The sequence below is a fragment of the Strix uralensis genome, chromosome 16 (genome assembly GCF_047716275.1).
Source record: "Strix uralensis isolate ZFMK-TIS-50842 chromosome 16, bStrUra1, whole genome shotgun sequence".
NCBI classification, from domain to species: Eukaryota; Metazoa; Chordata; class Aves; order Strigiformes; family Strigidae; genus Strix; species Strix uralensis.
In genome coordinates this window covers 6,136,984-6,158,043 of record NC_133987.1, presented here as the reverse complement: position 1 = coordinate 6,158,043, position 21,060 = coordinate 6,136,984, and the positions used below count along the sequence as shown (strand labels likewise).

At 45.9% G+C, this 21,060-nt stretch overlaps 1 protein-coding gene across 1 annotated transcript in view; it reads right to left on the bottom strand.

Annotated features, from left to right (window-relative positions):
- Window positions 1–21,060, bottom strand: part of CACNA1H (calcium voltage-gated channel subunit alpha1 H) — a 128,214-nt gene that overhangs the window by 14,391 nt on the left and 92,763 nt on the right. The window contains exons 23-28 of the mRNA XM_074886017.1: window positions 20,829–21,021; window positions 12,941–13,092; window positions 10,839–10,948; window positions 9,564–9,697; window positions 8,913–8,983; window positions 124–202 (exon numbers count right to left, since the gene is read on the bottom strand). Of these exons, the coding sequence (XP_074742118.1) occupies window positions 124–202; window positions 8,913–8,983; window positions 9,564–9,697; window positions 10,839–10,948; window positions 12,941–13,092; window positions 20,829–21,021 (739 nt within the window). The remainder of the gene's footprint in view (window positions 1–123; window positions 203–8,912; window positions 8,984–9,563; window positions 9,698–10,838; window positions 10,949–12,940; window positions 13,093–20,828; window positions 21,022–21,060) is intronic.

Here is a 21,060-nt window from a genome sequence, read left to right as displayed (position 1 = left end):
TCTTCAGACCATGAGCTGTGAAGCTAAGGAAGTCTTGAGAATGAGAGAGAGAAGAAAGGAAACAGCTAGATACCAAATAAACATCAACCGGATGAAATAAATTGTGTCAGGCACATTACTCACCTAGCTTGCCAAACAATTCCACTCCCAGGGCAGCATAGATAAAAAACAGGAGCATAAAAAGTAGGCCAAGGTTCCCTACCTACACAAGGAGAAAGCAGAACAAGGGTCAGGCAAGTTGAGGTCACGAATTAAATTGCTCCATCACATTTTAAACACAAGCAAAAGAGGGACTGGTGGCCAGAGGTTAATCATCATCTTCCCTGGCTTCTAACACCCTGGTCCCCTTTCACAGCTCTGCTTTAATAGACCCAGAGAAGTCTCCTATGTCAGGGAAGGAGCAGATACTCCCACGTGCAAAGCAGTCTCTGTGGCTGGTGCCTCTCCATCGCCCTTCCACTTACCTGGGATGCTGCCTTTGTCTGTAATTTGGCCAACTCGTAGCTGTAGCCTCAGTGGCACCTAGCACTGCACTCCAGTGCACTGGTAGCTTAAGTGACCTGGTGCTCTGGTTTTGAGCTTTAAGGGCCTTTCCCTTCTCTTTGCCAGGTTTGAGACTCTGAGCACGAAGGCTGAGGGTTTCAAGTCAGTGTGACATTTACAAGACATCGCTCAAGCCACAAGAGGAATTGCCTGATTTTCAAGGGTTTTGCTGGCCTGGAGGGCTTTCAGAAAGGGAACATATGCTCCAGTAAGATGTAAAGCTCTCCTAGCCTTGCTGCTTTACAGATATTTGACAGCTACCTGAATTTTAGCTTTCAAAAGAAAAGCTCTATTCCATCTACCAACACTTAAACGCAAGCACCGTGCGGTTCAAACCCTGCGTGGTGTGCTGCTATTAGGTATTAACATGCACTGCAAGGTGGCTGAAGGGGATGGTAGTAGAAGTGCAGTGATGCTAAAGGGAACACAGGTTCTTAATAACGATGGCATTACAGTCATCCACACCAGAGTCAATCACTACATGGGGTCTAAGCCTTTATGACATCTCAAAGAGCAGATTTTTTGTGATTCAGGCAGAGAACATGAAGGGCAGAGTAACCCGACCAGCTCTGCATTTTACCCACAACTAACTCTGGTCACATTTACCTTTCCTGCTGCTTTTAAATGCCTTGTGTCTATCAGCCTGTAACAGAGATAGAGCAATCGAGTTCTCCAGTTAGACATGGTCTCACAAGCATTATTTTATCTCTAAATAAAAATGAACTAGGTGGTGATTCAGGTAGTCTGGCCGAGGGGTTCATGATCTCCAAGGTATTTTCTAGTGAACTCTACAGTTCGAGAGAGCTGTCTTCTCTGAGGCAGCACAGCCACAATGTTGCTGAGTATTTTGACCATGCTGCTTAATTTCATTAGAAAGGCTATTATCAGTACCACACCTGTTATCATAAAATTAACACAGCTATCACTTATGAAGTATGGTTTTTTTGTATTAAAGAAATGGGAATAGTCAAATCACCCAGTGGAGACTGTAATTGCTGTGAAGCCTAAGCTGGCTACTACACATAGAGCTTTCAATTCCACTAACATTATCACCATACTCCAGGGAATAATAGAGATAATACAGTGATGTGGATGGCTGGTCTGGATTATTTCATCAGCATGTACTGTCTTCTGGAATAGTGTTTCCTAATGCATGTCTGCTGGACCACTGGTGGTTTGTAAGACAGAAGGCAGTCTGCAAAATGACTGCAAATTAGAAAACACAGGAAAACAGGCACACACCACGCTGCCGGGAAGGCAAATGAGCAAATAATTAAAGAGAAAGAAAACAAAAGTGATAAACGAGTTTTCTAGGTTGAGTGTATATTAAAGCCTGATGCAATAGGACTGTTAGAAGAGGGTCTTGGAATTTTTTCAAAGAAGTCTATAAGCTGAATATTTTACTGCTATTTTAATGCCTAATAAATCATCCTGCAAACTTCCCGCATTGTCGAAATTCCAAAGAATTTAGACTAACATCAAAGTTACTACCAGGTTATCAGTCAAAACTATTATGTATCTCTCAACATGCAAAGCATGTTATGAGCTGACATTTGCTCATAAACAATTTGCATTTGTAAAAGATTCTGTATTTAAGATCGTGACTAATTACATTACTGAACCAACGTGTCCCATAACTAGTTGTTCAAAGACCAGTTCTCACTCACGGGTTTGCTGTATTGGCTCAATGCACCCCAGCCACAGGCACACTCTAAAAATGCTAACAGAAGCATGTTTGCTAATGTGGTGTTTGCTGGTGTCTAAGCTTGCATTTGCCCTTGGCTGAGAGCACACACAGAGGCAGTTCCAAAGCTCGGCTGATGCACAGGATCTCTTGGGAAGTGACTGAATGTCTGACTGATGTGGAAACGTGGCTCCATGAAAGAGAGATGTGGGAGACAGCGGCGAGTCAAAGATCCTGGGATGGGTGATGGCACAACCTTTACAGTTAACCCCCATCCCGACCTGTATCTAGACATCCAGAGCTGCTCCGGAGTGTCAGCTAAGAGGAAGGTTGCTCCCCATGTGCACAAGAAAAACCTGCTGCCCTGACCACCCCCTGCAGATGTAGTATCCACATGGATATGTGCAGGCACTTGGTGGCTCATGAAGTTGGAGAGGACATGAGTTTCTCAGCAGCCCACAAACACCCGATGCTCAAGACAATGTGGCTGAGCAAAATGGCTCATGTCTTGCTTAGGTGCTTCAGCAAAACTGCTTGGTCTGTTTGTGTAGCTTCTGGCTGTACTGAATCGGCACAGGTCAGTGCCAGATTTAATATTTTATCAGTGCTAGCACATGGCTCTCTGGTATGTGTCCCTCAGGGAAAAAAAAGGAAGGTCCTCTTCAGTCCATGGCCTTCACCAAGGCCTGAGCACAGAGAAGGGCCCAAGGCATGCTCTCAGAGATGGGCTGAGGTGGAGGCAGCACCGTCTGCCAGCAGCTGCTGAGCAGCAGAGAAGGCAGACTGGATGTGTGTCTGTGACCTTGAGTGAGTCACTCCTCTCCTGTAACTCAACGTACGCATTTGTATTACCCTTGCGGATAGGTAATTAATGTCTCTAAAGCACTTTGAGATCTACTGAGACCAGACAAGAAAAAGATTGTGCATGAATCATGTTGCTGGGAGGAACGGGAGGGGGCACAGCACATCCAGGCACTTTTCTCCAGCAGCTGAAGGCTGGGATGCCTGTGCTGGACACCCGTCAGGGACAGAGATCCAGCTCTAGTCAGCAACCTCAATTTTGGCAGCCAGTCACCGAAGCAGGCTCTGAGAAGTGGTTCTGCTCTAGCAGCACTGAGCAGGACAACCCATGCTCTGTTTATCCATCACCCTCCCCCTGACTTGGGCTGGTGCCTTTGGCTGGGCAGAGAAAACTACAGATAACGCCTTTCTCTGGCAGGCAGGGGCTATCCGTCATTTGCTGTGGCTCCAGTGTTGAGGGGAGGCTGTGGCCTGTAGGGAGTGAAGCAGAGATGAAGAACATCTTGAAGACGTTCTTGGTGCCTTAAAGTACCTCAGAAAAGCCACAAGAGAAGGCAGCGATTCCTCCTAGACTTCCACTTTCTGGCATCCTGGCTGTCATATACTGCTGGTAAACTGTGTGCCTGGGACAAAGGGATGTTTTGGGGAGAGAGGCAGAGTCCTCCATCCCACCCAGAGGAGCAGGGAGAGCCTGTATGAAGAGCTAACCCTTCACCACCGTGCATCCCAGCTGGACCTACCATTTGGCTGGGTTAAAATGGTCTGTGATCTGCCATTGCAAAAGCCCTGGAATAACCTTGCTCAGCAGCAAGAAAAGTGACTCTCCTCTCCGCACACCCAGTAAAACCCTTCTCCCACTGCCCCTGCATGGCCTGGGGAGGCTGTCTCCGCTTTACTCTTGCAGACATCACTGCTATCAGTTTTCTGCCTCCTCCTAAGTGAGACTACAGTAGCTAAACACCACTGCATGTCCCATCAGAGTTCAACCTCTGACCTACACCACTAAGCAAAAAGCCCCTGCTGTGTTTTCTGCTGCCCTACTCCTGCAATGGCTGGCTGAAGCACACTACTGTTCCTCTGGTGTCTCTTCCTGCTCTGACATCAATTATTTCTGCACCACTGGCCCACACCTTGGCATTTCAGTTGTCCATGCAGGCAGTGCACACAGCTCCCTGGGATGCCTGTCAAGAGCAATTTCTCACAAAACTAAGCCCCTGCCAATCCTTTCCAAGGACATGAGTCCTCCTCATCTTCCTTCCAGCACTCTCCAGCCAAAGCAATAATCCTGGCAGCAGGAAAACACAGGCTAATTTATGCATAGACCCAAGAGAAAATGGACACGTTTGTCTGCTTGGAAAACAGAGGCCATCCGTGTGAATTCCAGGACTAGTGGCAAGGCCCAGACAGAACCTTGGAGGCTAAAGTCATCTCACTGGTGCAACCACAGGGCCACTAGCTGAACTGAATGAGCTCCCCTTTCTGTGTATCCACTCAGTCCCACAGAAACCAGTGCTAACAGCCAGCAGAACAGTGGTTTCTCTCCCTAATGATTTCTGCTTTGCTACTCAAATCTCTCAGGCGTCTCTGCGCTTCTTTCCAGTGTGCAGCATAGCACACACATACCTATTTTCCAAAATCTGTCTCATCTGCAATGCTTGCTGGTGAGACATTTCTATTCTTGCTCTCTGAGCTTCACAGTCACTGTGGGTTTTCAGCATCTGGCAAAAGCAGACTATTGTTTGTGTCCCACAACTGCTGTTAGATGATGCCAGAAAACCTCTTCAAGAGCTGAAGTTGAGATAAGCACAGGAATTACAGCACCAAGAAGAGTTAAACTCCTGGACAGGAGTAAACTACAGGTTCTGTCATTCAGGGCATTGATAGAACAAGGAGCTCTTCACTTTTTTTCTTGGCACAGAGGCCATCTGGGGGGAGTTCCAAGCCTTGAAGACAAAGAGGAGGTATACTATACAGTCCTGCATTTACTTAATGGGCCATCCGCAAGTGAGAAAAAAAGAAGAAAAAAGAACCCAAAACTTTTGGTAGGAAGGTTCCACATTTTTCTATTGTTGGCCCTGCAGAGCCAGGATGGCAACTGGACTGGATTCCACTTTGTCGTCTCCATCAGGCAGAGCACTGGCAGCTTAGCATTGACTGCAGATTTTCTTACTGGCAATCGATACTAGAAGTGCTGTGCAGGCTGAGCTGGGCTGCTCAGTATGGTGGATTCACTTACACAACCAGCATTTTAACCCAGGGAAATGCAATGTTACAAATCTGAGAGTGAAGTGCAGGCCATGCTACAGAAAGGGTGGGTTGTGCTTTGGAAAGCAGGGGATGTGAAAAGGACTAAAGGATTACCATCAGATAGGAGTCTTATAGAGCAGACATTGCTTACAAAACCGATGCAGCCACCAGATGTGTAAGTAAGGGAATATTCAGCTGAAGCACAAGAGTGGTATAATTCATTACATAGCCTTAATGGGGCCAGAGCTCATAAAGTAGAGGAAAACACTTGGAACAGGTCTTCAAAACCTGCTTCATACTGAGAGATCAAAGGGTTTCAGTGTTCTATTTGCCAGACTGCAAGAGATTATTTTATCTCTTATTGCTCCAAAAAGGAGAAGTTCTAAAAGAAAAAAGAGCAAAATTACATCCAAAGAAAAAACAAATGTGGCTAATTCAGACTAAAACCACCAGACTATTTTAGCAGAAAAAGTAAACATCTACTGGAAGAATGTATTTAATCAATAGGGGATGGCCAATTCCCTAACATTTTGCATCCTTAAAACAAGACCAGGTGGCTTTTAAAAGCCACGCTGAAGTTCAGTGCAGAGCTGCGTGGCTGGTGTTATGGTAGGAGCAAGCTTCTGCCATCACAGGGGAGTTTTCAGTCTGTGAACGGCAGCACTGAACTGGCTTAATTAGGACTGGCAATGTCTAAGTGATGAAGTCAGTGCTGGTCACGCTATTCTAGCTCTAAGCAGTGGATCTACTTCATGTTTACACCAGTGTAGCTGATTTTAGCACTTCATACCTTAAAGTCCATGGCAAATTTTGTTTGTTCTCCAAAAGGGTATGCCATGAGGGTCCACCTTCGGAGCTGAGGCTGGCAGTGCCTTTCTAGGTGACCATGGCCCCACTACTAGTTCAACCTCTTGGTCAACCAGCTGTGAAATTGGAAAACTTGGATTCCTGTTTGCAAAGGAGATACCGCCTCAAGACTGCACAGTAGTGGGTAACTTTAGCCAGCGCTGCAGAAGCACAGATGGCCTGTGGCAGGAACCTGATGATCGATTCACACTATCCCAACCATTTTCTGGGACTAAGAGGGCATGGAGGGGGTAGGCAAAGAAGGTACCGTTTTGAGATCTTTCCCTGACCATTCTTTCTGTCTCTCTTGCCTCTCCTCTACTCCATCTCATTTTTTTCAGAGACATGGTAGAGGAGAAGATCTCTGAACTGGTAGACACGAGGTTACCACACAAGGAGGATGTTATAGGGTAGGAAGCCTTCCTGCATTGAAAACAGCAGCTCAAGGTCAGTCTGAAGTTCCAGAAGAGGAGACTGAGCCTGTACTGTGACAGCTTCAATCTTGGATCGAAATGCTAACATTCCCCCAAGATAGTTGGTTCTCTGAGTGTTACTCAAGTTATATCTGCTGCTGAATAAAAACAAATAGGAAGGTGATGAAAATCACCCAGAAGAGAAAGAAAAAGAAGTGTACTGCAATGGCAATACCTTGCCATGGTAAGCCCATAAATGGACATTCTACAGACACCAGACAAAGAATTTCCCCCAAAACCTTAATGAATAGACATCAAATTAACTTTTCTTGTCATTTAGCAGACACATTCAATGAGGATTTTCCAGCTGTGGTTTTAGGCTGCTACATTAATTGGGGTAGGAACTCTTTCCCTGTTTTTGAAATGAAAGCTGTAGTTTTATGAAGTGTGATTGTCGTCGGAGAGGTCTTCCCAAACCTCCCTTCTCATTTTCTGAATTTCACTGGAGGACAAAATGACATTTTTATCTGTGCGAGATCTGCTTGGAACATCCCTGGGGATTTCCCTTTAAAAGACTTTGGTTTGAATGTAAACTGCAAAAACACCCCAAGGAAACAAAAAGCCTGGCCTGCAGCCACCCTATTGTTTGGGGGGGAGAGAAAACAAGGAGAGGGAGAAAACATGCTCTGTAATCACAGTGCTTTTGAAAGGAAAAAAAAAAAAAGACACAAATCAAATGCTTTCTTGAAATGCCAAAACACAGGTCAGGTTGGTAAATTCCACACTTTGGTCTCAGCCAAAATCCTTCACTGAAAAGGAAATCTGAATACCAAAGGGCAAATGCCTCCGATTAGAAACATCTCTATGGCAGTGATGAAAAGTAAATGGGTCTTTCCAAGAAAAAGAAATTCCCCTTGTTTTCCAGTTAATTTTGAATAGATACTTTGCACTTAGGAACTAACTCATAGGGGTATATTTGGGTAATTACATGTACTAGTTCTACTGATTCTCATATGGCCACTCATATTCTGGAAAAGATGTCTACACGCTGGCCAAGCCACAGTGTTATCATCCTGCCGTTGAGATGTGATTCCTCTGCAGACAGTGGAAGCTGATCAAGATGTGACTGCCCACCATGGTGCCCTGGGCCTGCGGGGCTGGGAGAGGGGAGGCCTGACTCTCCCAGTCCATCCCAGGGCACGCTGCGCTGGCTTTTACGCAGAATGGAGCAGGCCCACTCATACAACTCATTCCAACGACTCAGTTGTGAGATATTTTGGAGGGGTTGAAAACTAAGGACTTGTCTGACCATGCTTGTGCATTCTGAAAGCACTGCTTCTGAACTGCCAGCTCAGAGAAGGTGGCTGCAGAGTTTCTCTGTCTCATTCTTGATGGCCTGGCACCTCATATTGGTACTCACTTCTGGGTGAAGTGTGGCAATGTTTCCTTTCTGATATCAGAGCATCTTCACCCCCTCTTGTATAGGGGTGAATGAATCCACAAGTATCTACAGTCCCTTTCCCCACCTCCAGTACTGACTGGTGGGATACAGGATCCTGGCGTTATATGAAATAGGAATGTGTAGGCAGCTGAGCTGACTCTAAAGACTGAAAAATTAGGAATCAGACCACCAAACCTACAAACTAGCAGGACACAGCTTAAATAGCATAAGATTTTAAAAGCAAAAGAACCCTACACTTCTTGGAATTCTTCTGATGTGCTTTAGATCTTTTTGAGGGAGGAGTGCAAGTCACCAAAACACTTCTTTCTTTCTTTCTTTTTTCAAATAAATGGATCCATGAAAAAGCAGTCACAGGAACTCAACACTTGAAGGATCTTATCAAATATCATTAAGATTGTCAGCATCATTGTTCCTCTTGCAGCTCATGAGAATAAGGTGATTTAGGACCCCACTTCAAGCTTTTAACACTCAGAAACACCTCCCCTACTTGGCTTTTAAAGTCTGCAGCTCCTCTCTCAATAGATGTCAATAAGCACGGCTGCTCCTGTCTCACACAGAAAACTGCTGAGCTGGAAGCTGCCTAATTTCAGTCCTTTCACCAACAGCTTTCTCTGTCTATCTTTGTGTTTCCTGAACTTGCCAGTAAAATCTGTGTCTTAGAAGAGCTCTGCCTACAGCAATTGGCTCTCTGTTAACTCTTTTTCTCTAATCCTGGTTTGCCCCTCTAACACACACTGTGTGAGCAGGATGTGCCAAGCAAAACTGTCCTACCATGGCACTGGTAGCAGCAGGGAAAGCTGATATCCTCTCCAGGTGGCTTCTGGTGCCCACCAAACTCGGTGGCATAGGGCTGTGCCCGAAAGGCACAGTTCACCGAGGGACACAAACTGGGCATGGATGAAGTCTGGGGGCTTACCTGGGGAAGTGCTTGTACCACTGTGTCCAGGAGAGCTCGCATCCCAGTGGCCATTTTAAGCAGTTTCAGCACTACAATGAGAATCAAATTCTGGTCAGCAGGGCTGGGAAATATTTCAAGCAAAACCCATAAAGGAAATCTAGCTTTGGATCTCGTAGGGAGGGTTTACATCTCGCTTGCATCTATTTGTACAGATGGCAAGCTCACTGCATCCTGGCAGGGCCTGCAGAACACCTGAACATCCTGACTGCTTCCCACACCAATTAATGTTACGGACATCAGGAAAACAGACCAAAAGCCAGAAGAACTCCAGCGTGCCCTAGGAGGAAAATGAGAGAGTGATGGGGAGACGCTTCATCAGTGAAAAGCATCATCTCAAGCTCTGATCCTCCCTTCTCCACCGCTTCTCGCTCTTGTCTGGTATCAGTATAAAAGGTCTGTGATCCCAGGTTTGAATGAGAAACCAATCTAAGATGCCACTAGAAACACCCGTGAAACTCCACCTAGTTTGTCTCGGAACTGACATTTTGCAGCCTTGTCGCCTAACTGTTCTCAAGTCAAACTGAAACAGCAGGACTAGAAGAATAAATGGCCAAATCACTTCCTGATGTGTCTGGAGGGATGGCTGGAGACCTACAGCACAGGCCATACCTCTCGCTATCCTCAGCACCCGCATGATGCGTATTATTGTTGGATTGATGGGCAGTGCAGCATTCATCTCAATCTCCTCCAGCGTGATCCCCACAATTGACAAGAGAACTATGGCCAAATCCAGCTGATTCCACCTAACAGACGAAGAGAGGAAGGACAAAAAAAGAAATCATACATGGACAGGCACCCGAAAGTAGAGAATTATCTGTAAATAACAAGCACAAAAAAAATCCCAAATGCCTCTCCTCTCTCATATCTGGTCTCATGGTCTTCTAGGTGGTACAAATTCAACTCCCTGCAGCTGGCACAGCCAGCCTCTGAGCCAAGGCTGCTGTAGGCTGTGACAGGGAAGTGTCCCTGCCTACTTCCAGGTCCCCATTGTCCCCCTGCTATCCACTTGGAGCCACTCTCAAGGACAAGACACCAGGCTAGAGGGACCTTTGATGTGACACAATACAGCTGCTCCCATATTATGTCACCTCTCTCTTGAATTACTCCACTTGTGTATCTCCATTGATTTTTAGGCTAACACTTACAGAGGGTCTTCCACACCAGCACTAGAAAGACAGTAAGGTGTGAAGAAACTGAGTGTCTTTCCTACGTAATTTCCCTCATAAGTGACACTGCTCATAGCAACGTCCAACCACTCAGTCAGGACAAATGAGGCAAACAAGCTGATCTTGTGGAAAAGGGTCCAATCTTACCCTGCTCCCCAGCAAGTCGCCAGACCACAACGTGCTTTCCTACACATTTGCTTCTGGCTAAATGTGAGGCAGAATAAGATAGTAGGTCTCTGCAGCTGGGATCTGAAGGCAGCGGGGCTGAACACAACTACCTCTGTCTGCCAAAGGCTTTACAAAGCCAGCAATCTATCAAAGGACTGGTTTGGACTGAAAAGGAGACTCGTTCTGAGGAACTCTGTGACCTTAGATTGCCAAAACTACTATTCTGAGGACTGGATTGATGCTAACAGGTTGTTTCTGACCTCTAAGCTGAGCCGGTCAGACCTGGTGCAGAGGCAGATTCTGCAGGAAAGAATGTATCTAGAATTCTGTAAGATTTCCTGAATTCCTTCTGCAAAGCAGTACTAGCAGTTCTTAGAATTTTTAGTTCCTACACTATAAAGTTTGCACCCATGGAGAGACAACCCTTTGCTCTTCCTTGCACACAGCATGTAGTACAATCATAGTAACACTACATTTACCCAGCATCTGGCTTTAAAACTAGGTCAACACAGCTCTATCCTAAATACACAGGAGTTTAAAATACTCTTACCTGTCCTTAAAGAACCTTCGAAAACCAAATGCCACCAACTTCAGAACTGCCTCGAACACAAAAACTATGGTGAACACATAGTTGCAGTACTTCAGGGCTTCATCCAGGGACTGGAAAGAGAGACACCAGTTAGACCAGCCCCAGCTGTCCTTTCTTAGAGTCCCTGCAGAGGGACTGGCAGGCACAAAGGTAGCATAGGCACAGAGATGTAAGAAGTAAAGTCCTAATAGTCTGCAGAGCTCACAAAACCACACTAAATCACACAGCAAAACTCAAATAAAGGATTAGACACAGATGCAAACAAAAGCCTCATGAGCACTAATACTAGTTGTGCTAAAAATGTCAAGAGCTATCAATCCTCCAAGTTCAGTGCACAAATTGTTCAGTCTGGGTCAGAAAGAAAATTTTACCCCTTCTCCATCTAGTAAAGTTTACTTCTTCTGAACTGCCTAGCCTTGGGTAGAATAAAACACTTGATGGATCATTTCTTTATTCCAGCATGGCAAACCTTAGGACAACGTCTTTGCTTAAAACACTCAGAAAAATAAATAACGTTGGAAATGGATTTAATCTTGCCTTCTTGAAAAATGTTACATCTCTAGAGCTGGGCAAAGTATGTCCATATTTGGTGCAATGTTCACGCTCTCTATAGAGCTGCTCTCGGAAGTCAGGAATCCGCAGTGTTTATACTTTAAGATGATGAGTGTTTATAATGGATTTCATTGGAGCTGGAGGCCAACAATAGCAAAAGAATCTTGCTGGGACCTTAAAATAGATAGCTGCAGAGTGAAACAGCTCTTTGGTTGGGTAGGGATTTGGGGAGAGGAGGGAAGGGGAATTTAGTTAAATGCAGTACAGGTCTCTTACAGCTAGAAAATGACAACAATCAGCATCAAAACAGACACAACTGGAAATAAAATGCAATAGAGGATTCTGCAAAGCAATGTCTGCTTTGTTCGCAGAGGAAGCCTCAGGCCACAGGAAAGCTCTCCTCATCACATTTGTGTGATGACTGTGCTTTGCTGACCCCAGATATGTGGGATGATCATGCACTGATTTTTTGGGAACAAGAGCTGAAAATTTTTTAGATGTTGGCATTCCTCAGTGCACTACTATAACTATTTTTGTTCCAGTGCCTAAAATAAAATGGCAACTTAAAAGAATGTGGGACAATTTACTATTCCATCTCAAGCACACTGCCCAAGCCTGAATTCTCATATAATTTGTGATGTTTTGCATTCAGATTTAAAGCACTGTGTTCTACGTGAACATAAAACAAGTATAAATAAGACCTAATCTGGATAAATAACATTTGCATGCGAAACAATGGCTGTTATGCAAAGGAATTATGGGGGCAGAACAGCGCACAGTCAGCTGGCGTAAAACACACAGGCGTTACCCTGTGGCTTGGTGCCCTCTGGCTTAGCTTCCAGGAGGCATTTGCAGGTTACCTGGCAGATCATGCAATACTAGAAAAGTAAACACTGAGCCTAGAGCTCCGTGGATGATAATGCAATGGAAGATTAATATACGTGGCAAATGGACAGGCTGTATGATTTATGCCAAGGGTTTTCTTGGGAAAGAACGATTTTATGATACATAAAGAAAAAAAGGGTTGTAGTTAAGAGTTGGTTTATTCTAAATTCATTGAGGAAAAGAAACGTTGCTCTGCATGCATTAACTTCATGTTTGTATCTGTTAGTGGAATGTTCTAAAACTCTGGACTGTTTCACAGTTTAAGAGTCAGTCACGCCTGGGATCAGGAGAAGAAATATTTGGACTGGTCTTTTCCTAGTAAAAGTTTAGTTCACTCTCCATTAGCCTTATTCTCTGTCTTTTTTATACAAGAGCAGGAAAATCAAGCTTTTGGCCGAGGCAAGCGACTCATGAACGATAGAGCTGGCCTAGAGTTAGACAGGTTGCGATGCTGAGTCTGGAGCCTGCTGAGGCTTTCAAAGACCAGGGAATGGTTCCAGGGAAGCAGGGCTGGCTGCAGACCTCACTGGTCAACAGCATCCCAAGGGAACAGGGTATGGTCCTCAGGTCCTCTGCTACACCATGCTGGTGTGTTTCATGGCCAACACACTGATGGGTGACTTTACCTTTGGCTGGTTGTAGTGCTCCATTGACATAGTGATGACATTGACCCCGATGATGAACGTGATGAAGAGGTCGAGATAGTGGCTGGTGCAGAGGGTGTGAATGTACTTCCGTGCCGGGGAATAGTCAGCGTAGTAAGGCCTGCGCTGGGCTTCTGCAGGAAAAGACAAAGAAAGGCAACGCAGTGAACGCAGGCCCTGCTGCACGGTTGGCAGCCATCACAACACGGCCTGTGGTCGTGTCTTACACATGCCCAGATTCAGCACGTGGGAGAGCTGATTCAAGCAAGCCACGTGAAATGCCCAAATGCTTCTACCTAGAACCTTCAAGAACCACAGTGGGGTTATCAGGCTCGGCCAAACCTCTTGTGCCTGCAGAAGGGACCTCCACAGCTTTGACAGCCAGGCCTGTTCTTCTCCCAAGTGCTCTCTGTTCTTACTGCTCTTCTCTCAGGCTAAAGGACAACCTTTTCACTTAATGGGACTCTTGTCACAAACCAGAAAGGTTGAGAAGCAGGATGGAAATGCGACCCAAAGCCAGGAGAAAAGCTTCAAACGCAGCAAAGCTTCAACTCCAGTTTAGACAAAAGGCTTAGGGTAGGTCTCATCGGTCTGAACTCGGATATATAACTCTCCTAATCCTGCTGATGTCAGGAACGTTCCATGTAAGAAAGAGAAGAACATAACCTGAGCTTAGCTTCTGTGAGAGAAGGCTTTTGGTGTATTTTAAATGTCTAAAGAAAACATAGTGATGCTTGTGGCAAAGAAGGACACATGCGTGAGGGTTAGTAGCACATGGGAGAGCATCAACGGCAATGGAGCTTGGCATTTGTCTCTACAAAGACTATCAGCACAAGCTCGTCTGGAAATATAAAATCAAGGGCATGGTTGCATCTAAAAAACCATTCAGGCTATGACCACATGAATTTTATATTTCTGCCTCTGGTTATGACTCCTCCTTTCTTCTCTTTGAAATGGGGACATTTCTGCACATGACCAAGTTCCCAGGGCTGTTCCAAGGAAAGTGTTTGGACACTGCCCCGTGACAGAGTTGTATTTACTGCGTGTGTCTCTCTTAAATTAGACTGTGACCACAAGATGGCTGTGGGCACTCAGATGGAGTCAAATTTTTTTCAAAGTTAAGAAATGTAAATATTCAAAGAGTGTACTTAAGGCCAAAGTCAGCATTACTGTAGATTTTGCAAGTGGAAGAGACATGTTAGGTCATACTAAGTCAGAGCAGGATTGTTCTTAACAGAGAGGGTTTTTTTGCAAATGCTTCAGCAAATTCAGCTTTAAATGCATGAGGAGCTGGGAAAAAAGAGTTGCTTCACCTTAAAAATCAGGAGGAAAATAAGTTCAAAAGTACTCTGTGCGCTCCTGAAATATATCTTCCACTACTCTTCTCTTGCTAATATCTTTCAGATGGAGTGACTCTTGAAATGTGGGGTTTTTTTTTTTTTTGGTAGTGCAACTGATGCCAGATTAGAGTCCAAAACTCTAAAATAAATTGGATAAAGGGAAACTGAATCTGTTGCTCTCTTTCAACTACTATTTTTTCTGGTACTTAAAAGTGGAGTGGAGGCATTTGAAAAACATTTCCTTCTGACCAGGGTCACCTAGACTTATTTTTTCTGCTAACGGGTGTGGAAAAACAAGATGAAAGCAAGCACAATTGTTTTTCAATACATTTTTCTGTTGCTTTCATGTGCTTTAGTCCTACCAGTCATCTTGGACTGGTAAGGCTGTGTTTGCTACTGAGCTCCGATAACCTTCCGGTGTGCTTAAAAAATAAAAAAATAGTAACAACATTGCAGTGTAATATTTATTTAAGTCTGTACAATTTGCTTTCATGTGCATTTAGGATTATGACATACTTTTTCTTTTTTTTTTTTAATTTTTCTTGGGAATGCAAAAAATCAGCTTGTTGGAAAGTCTGAGAATACTCCAAATAGTCAAGCATCCATTAAGGGACTATTTATTAATGACTAATCACTTGATTAATGGATTTCAGAACAACATTTGCAGAGTTGGGCAGGGTATGAACACACTGGCTAGCAGCACGCTGGCTAGTCTGTACACTCTGTCAGTGCTCAGCGCTGGCTATGCCTGGTCAACTGGTTGCTCAGAAAACTTGGGACAGGTTTAACTTGACCTGGGATGAGGGAGCTCTAGGAAATGCCCCACTCATTTAGGATGCACTACCCCCTGAAGCCATGTTAACAGATGAAAAAGAAACTTCTGGGGGGACACATACAAGGACAGTCTGGGATAAAGTTGGCAACATTTTGAAACACATGCAATGACACTGCCATGCTCAGTGCAGTAACCATGCAATGTCCATTAGAGGAGATACCGCTCATGCGAGGCTAACGGTAGTGACAGGGGGGCGCAGGAAGGACAGGCCAGCTTCTGCTCTCGGCGATGCTGGTGTTGGGTAGGACAATCCCATGAAGGCAGAGGGGTTGCAGCAGGGTGAAAGCAGTGAGAAATCAGCCACACAGCTTCACTGCAGTTCTGACCCCCTCCGAGCAGGAGAGAGGCTGCGTTTCAGAGCTCCAAGGCCCCCAGCTCTGCTGGGTCACTGTTCGTTCCCACTCCCTTTAGGAACAGAAGTTTTACTTCAGTCAACAGCACAGCAAGTGGCTCTGACCTCCCTTCAGTTCGGACACATATTTTTACCTCTTAGTGAGAATATACTATGTTGTTCTCCCCAGTTTGGGTCTAAGTGTTCACTGCACATATGTACTGCTACAGCCTGCTCAACCAGAGATGTGGGGTCTGCAGGAAAACCTGCGTGAGGAGAACCACGGAGCATGGGGATGTGGGCACAGCAAACAGGGGAGATTTAATGCATCGTTAATTACAGTAGGCAAAATGCAACCTGTGCCTGGTTTCTCCAGGGAAATGGTTTCTCGGATGAGACTCCAATCAGCCAACTAGCAGACTTATATCAGACACAGACAAGTATCCCTTCAGCTGCAGCTGATGGTTTGAATTGGTGGAAATGCAGGAGGGAAAGGAGAAGCCATCAACATATGCAAAAGGAAAACCACAGTCCTTTCTCGCCCCCACTTCTAGATGTTGGCTAATGTTTGAATCTCACCTCTCTGCAGAGTATTTAAACTTCTTTGCTTGTGATTCTGCTGACGTGAAAATTAATGAAGCACTGTCTCCTAGCTTAAAAGCATTTAGGTTGGCATTACAATTGCTAGCTACAGCTCCTCCATTATTCTCCTCTGCATGAAACATTAGAAAGCCCTAATGGGTTTATATGCATGCTTGGCACAAAGTAGCTCTATACCTGCAGCTGCCTGGAAAAACAAGCAAGATCATTTGATAATTCCCTAGCTGGAAATACTAAACACGCAGATATGTGGTGCCCAAAATTTTAGTTACAGCTCAAATGTTTCTGCTGAATAGAGAGATGGTTGTGGCACTGAGAGGATGGACTAATTTAAATACCACTGTGTGCTGCCCACGATCGCTCACCCCTAGAGAGAAAGGTTTACAGTCACTGCTTTGAAAGGCATCTCTGCTGGGTCTTAAAAGAAAACTGGCCTCTTCCTTCTACAACGTCCAGACACTGAGCTCTGTGTTGGGAAATGCCTCAAGGGGAACATGGCTGTGGCCACACTCCTCTCGTACAGAGTGGAAATCAGGAAAAAGCATTTCCTTTTCCAAGTTCTCAGTTTTTGGGGTCTTCCCAAGGCCACTTGGGGCTTCCCTTAATGACTTGGTTACACTACTGAAAGGCACTCTCTGCTCCCCAGCTCCGGGCTCCCTGGGCTGTCAGGCATTTCCAGCTTTCCCTGCACTGCTTTCGGCACACAGTGTCACCCAGTCCCCGCTCACAGCCTTTGAAGCTCAGAGCACTGCCTGCGTTCGACCTGACCTCACGCTCTGCTCACTGGGCCAACAGCTACTGGCTTCATGGCAGATATGGGCGGGTTGGATTTGGCCCCATATCCTGAACGCAGAGGAGATCAAGCTGATCCATGTGGTTTTAATCAAAAACTTTAATCTGGGGAGGCTGGTTTCGGTCTGTGTCTTCTGAGAACCTCATTAAAAGGTTAGGAGCTGCAGGATTATTAAATTACACTACACTTATTTACATAGTAGATATAGTGGATGGAGGTAGTGACTGCGTCAGAAAAATATTCTAGTTCATCTTGAAGTTCTACCTTCACGTGAAAAAGTATGCTGGGCAGTTCTGTCTTTAAAACCACATCAAATGCATTTTTATGGTGTATTCAACCCCCTGCCCTCTTTTCTCACATGAGCAGAGTTAACTGGCAAACCCAGTGCCTTCTTTCAGGGCTGGCCCTGGTCTCAGCTGAGTCTATTGCAGCCCAGTCATGAAGGCTGGGCCTTACGGCTGCTGCTGCTGTTATGGTGGCAGTGCCTTGCTGATACGTTGGGCCCAAGAGCTCCGTTGCTGGTGCCTCGAGTGATGCTTGTCACAGTAGCAGAGAGAGTCAAGACATGATGACAAGGGGTGTGGGGTGCCACCCTGTGCCAGTCCCTTCATCAAAGTGGATCTCAGTTGGGGAACAAGAAACTTTTTGGAAAGATCTGAGGTGGTGTCTGACAGCAGAGATGTGGGCTGAGATGAACCTTCCTGCCAGACTCCTGAGAGGCCTAAAAAGTACCCCCCAAACAGATATGTGATGATTCCCCACCCCACCTGCATGAGGTCTGATGAGGAGCTGTGTCCTGCTGCAGGGCTGTGTCCTCCACGGAGCAATCCCTCTGCCAGGCTCACAGCTCTGCATGCAGGGTCCAACTCCTGGACCCAGCCTGCAGAGCCTGGGATTCGTACCCAAGGCCTGCTTCCATGGGACCATCCAGGCATAAGCTGAGGCTTAACCCATTTCTGGGCCTGAGCCCAAGCCTACTACGGCTCAATGGTGCATTTCTGTGTGTATAGGTACCTACAGATGCCCAAAGACCTCAATACACAGAAACACACACGGGGTTGCTGCACACAGAGGACATTACAGACAGGAGACAAAGACAAAATGCCAGGCAGACAGGGCAAGTCCAGATGGATGGGCGTTGCTCAGATAGTAAGTACATCTGTTAGCTATGCTGGACTTTACTCTTGTTAACAGCCCTAATTCTTCTTCCCTTTTTGGTTTCTTCAGGTCAAAGACTAGAAATGGCAGCTGAAAGAAAAGCAGGGCTCTCTGCTAGACTTCCCAACATAGGCTCCTTGTTTCTCCGCAGAATTGCTGGTCTCCTGTGCCCATCCTGCCCTGTGGCAACTGGCCTCTCACCTGCTCCTCTGTGTGGGTGAGACACATAGCGCTGGGGCGAGTGGAAAGCTGGCCAGCCCACTGTCACCGTGCAGCATCCCACGCCTGCATGTGCACACAGACCCTCCCTCCCCCACAGAGACTCTGCCACGCACGGCACCAACCACATCTCACATCTTTCTGAGTCTGCCACATTTTTTTCACCAAATCCATCATCTTCTAAATTACCCAGGAGGTGAAAACTCCTCCCATTTAAATTAAAAAAAAAAATCCATTAAAATGTAAACAGTAATCTTCCAAAATGCGTATCAGGTATTTGATTTCACCTTAACAACTCAAATTTGGATGCCAAGCTGTCCCTGATGAAGAGAGGCAGGTAGATCTCAGAGCCAGACACTCTGAGGTCACCTCCTGGAAGCCCAGCACATGGCCAAACATTTAGCCTCTCAGTTGCTATATTGGACTTGATCGCCTTCCAGAAAGCTGTCCTCCTCCCTGCTCACTCTCAGTGAAATGTTACAACCCACAACTGTGCAATGCCTAAGTCTGCCGTCTGAAATATCTCCTTGACTCTATCCTTTGAGATAGCTGGATAAAGAGGGGCAATATAACAGAGTCCATCACTTTGACAGGCACTGGCTCTTTTTGGTGTCTAAGCAGCGAGCCACAGACAGGTTTGTAATAAGATTTATTTACTAATCAGGAACAGCAACTGGCTGTGGTTAAGCTATCCCTTCTTACCAGTTCCCCAGGCTATTTTCTCTAAGGATGCTTAATGTTCTTTGTAAATATGCTTTTTCTTTTTTTTTGTTGCATATAAACTTTGAGTTTATCTGAACGTCTTCTTGGATCATCACACTGGGGCAGAAATACTGCACAAGCAGGAGGACTCTTGAGAGCCTGAAACTGATTTCTCTTACTGTGCTGGAAATGCTGCCTTCAGGATTTCCACTTTTAATCCTAGCTGGAACCTCAAACTCAAAAACCAAAACAGAAAAAGGGAAACGAAATTGCATTTGAACTCTTCTAAATCTCTGAAGAGATTCAACGTCAGTTTGAGGCTGGCTAGTTTGATCTAGATTTCATTTTAACCCAGCTACTTCACTCACAACTAGCTAAAATGAAATGGGCTTGGCCTTCACTGTGGTGTCAGGTCAGTCTGTCGTTAAGGCCCTGTGGAGACCATGGTGCAGACATTTAGTGTTGCGGTCTCCCATGGCTCTAATAAAGTGGACCACAAGAGCAGGAGAGGAGCTGCAAGAGATATAGCTGCTTGCCTTCTGTCTCAAGTGTGCATGGATGGAGGAAACTGGCTGGGGTTTCTACTACCAAAGCCTTGGACTGCTATGTCCGTAGAGCCAGGCAAAAGACTATTTGATCTAACTGCAGTTTTCCCAGCTGAAAATGGACACCTATGGCTTGGCGTTTGGGAGACAACTAGCTATTTGTCACAAAGAGGTATCAGGTCCTTACAGGAGATTACACAGGGCAGCACAGTGCTAGGCAAAGAGCCACAGGACTGCTGCGGCAAGCAGGGCCAGAAGCACTCAAACCTTATTCCCGACTAAGCTCATCTTTGATTGCAGTGGCCAAGCCATATTCTCTCACTTACTTCTAAAAAATGCTTGCCAGCATCTAATGCAGGCTATCCCTGTTCACTAAAACTGGCTGGGAAGTTGGCATGGCTGGTTTCCTGGCAGTTTCCCCGGGAATACCCACCAGATGCTATAGGCAGCTTGTCCCTGACGGAGCCTGCCAAGGAGCAGTGGAGGTGAGAATTAATACATGAGAACCCCTGGGAAGGGGGTCAGGAAAGAAGCACAAGCTCAGGTGTTTTTCTGTTCTGGTTTGATGGTCACTACTAGATCCACTAAGAAGCAGATATCAGCTAAAGGCCTTCTGTTGCACCCTAATAGCCCTGCATGTGGCCAGTATTTCCATGTTGACTATTTGCAAGGACAAACCGAGTCCCAGTACATTGCTCAGCAGTGAAGGGCTCCCCCAGCCTCTGATGGGGCAAGCATCTCTTGTAATGGACATCTTTCAGAGAAGAATTTTCTGGACAGCCCCATCTTGGGGCTCCATTCCTCTCCCCAGGACTGTCAGTTTGTTCACGTCCTCATGCAGCATGTTTGTGGCATGCGGGGCCATGCGCTAGGACTCTAAAAAGCATCACATTTTGTCTAAGAAAAGAATTAATAAATCAAACCACCACCATCATCAGATGCAAGCGGCACATTAAGCCACAGGGCTACCCTCGGGACTGGCCTTCACGCACACAGTAAGCATTGCAGCTGTTTACTGCGTCCCTCAGTCACACCACGAGCTCCTGCTCGGTGTTTGGGACACCTCTGTCTTGCAGAGCATGACAGGGGACTCTGCTTGGAGGAGGATTTTCTCCCCAGCCAAGTAAACAGGTAATGCTTTACATCAGGCTGGTAGAGGACAATTCCAGGGTGTTGGCAACCCGAGACTTAAGGTACCGCCAAAGAGGTAACGAAGCAAAACAGCCTCTTGAATCCCATGGAAACAAAACCAAAGGAAAATGAAAGTCTTGCTTTGGGAGCAGGCAGGGCTCAGAAAGATTTTGGTTTGTAACGCAGTCTACCGACCAGACAGGTATATCTCCTTACTCCTGCGCTTTTTCTCCAAGCGTCTCAGCCGCTTCTCCTCCCGACGCCGGGCCTCCTCTGCCTCCTGGTGCTGTCGGCACTTGTGAAAGTTCTCCACCACCACCCCCACAAACATGTTGAGCACGAAGAAGCTGACGATGAGCAGGAAGGAGATGAAGTAGAGAAGCATCCAAGGGTTATGGTTCTGGATGGGCTGGTGAGGTGGGGAATTAAAAAACAAGAGAGAAGTGGC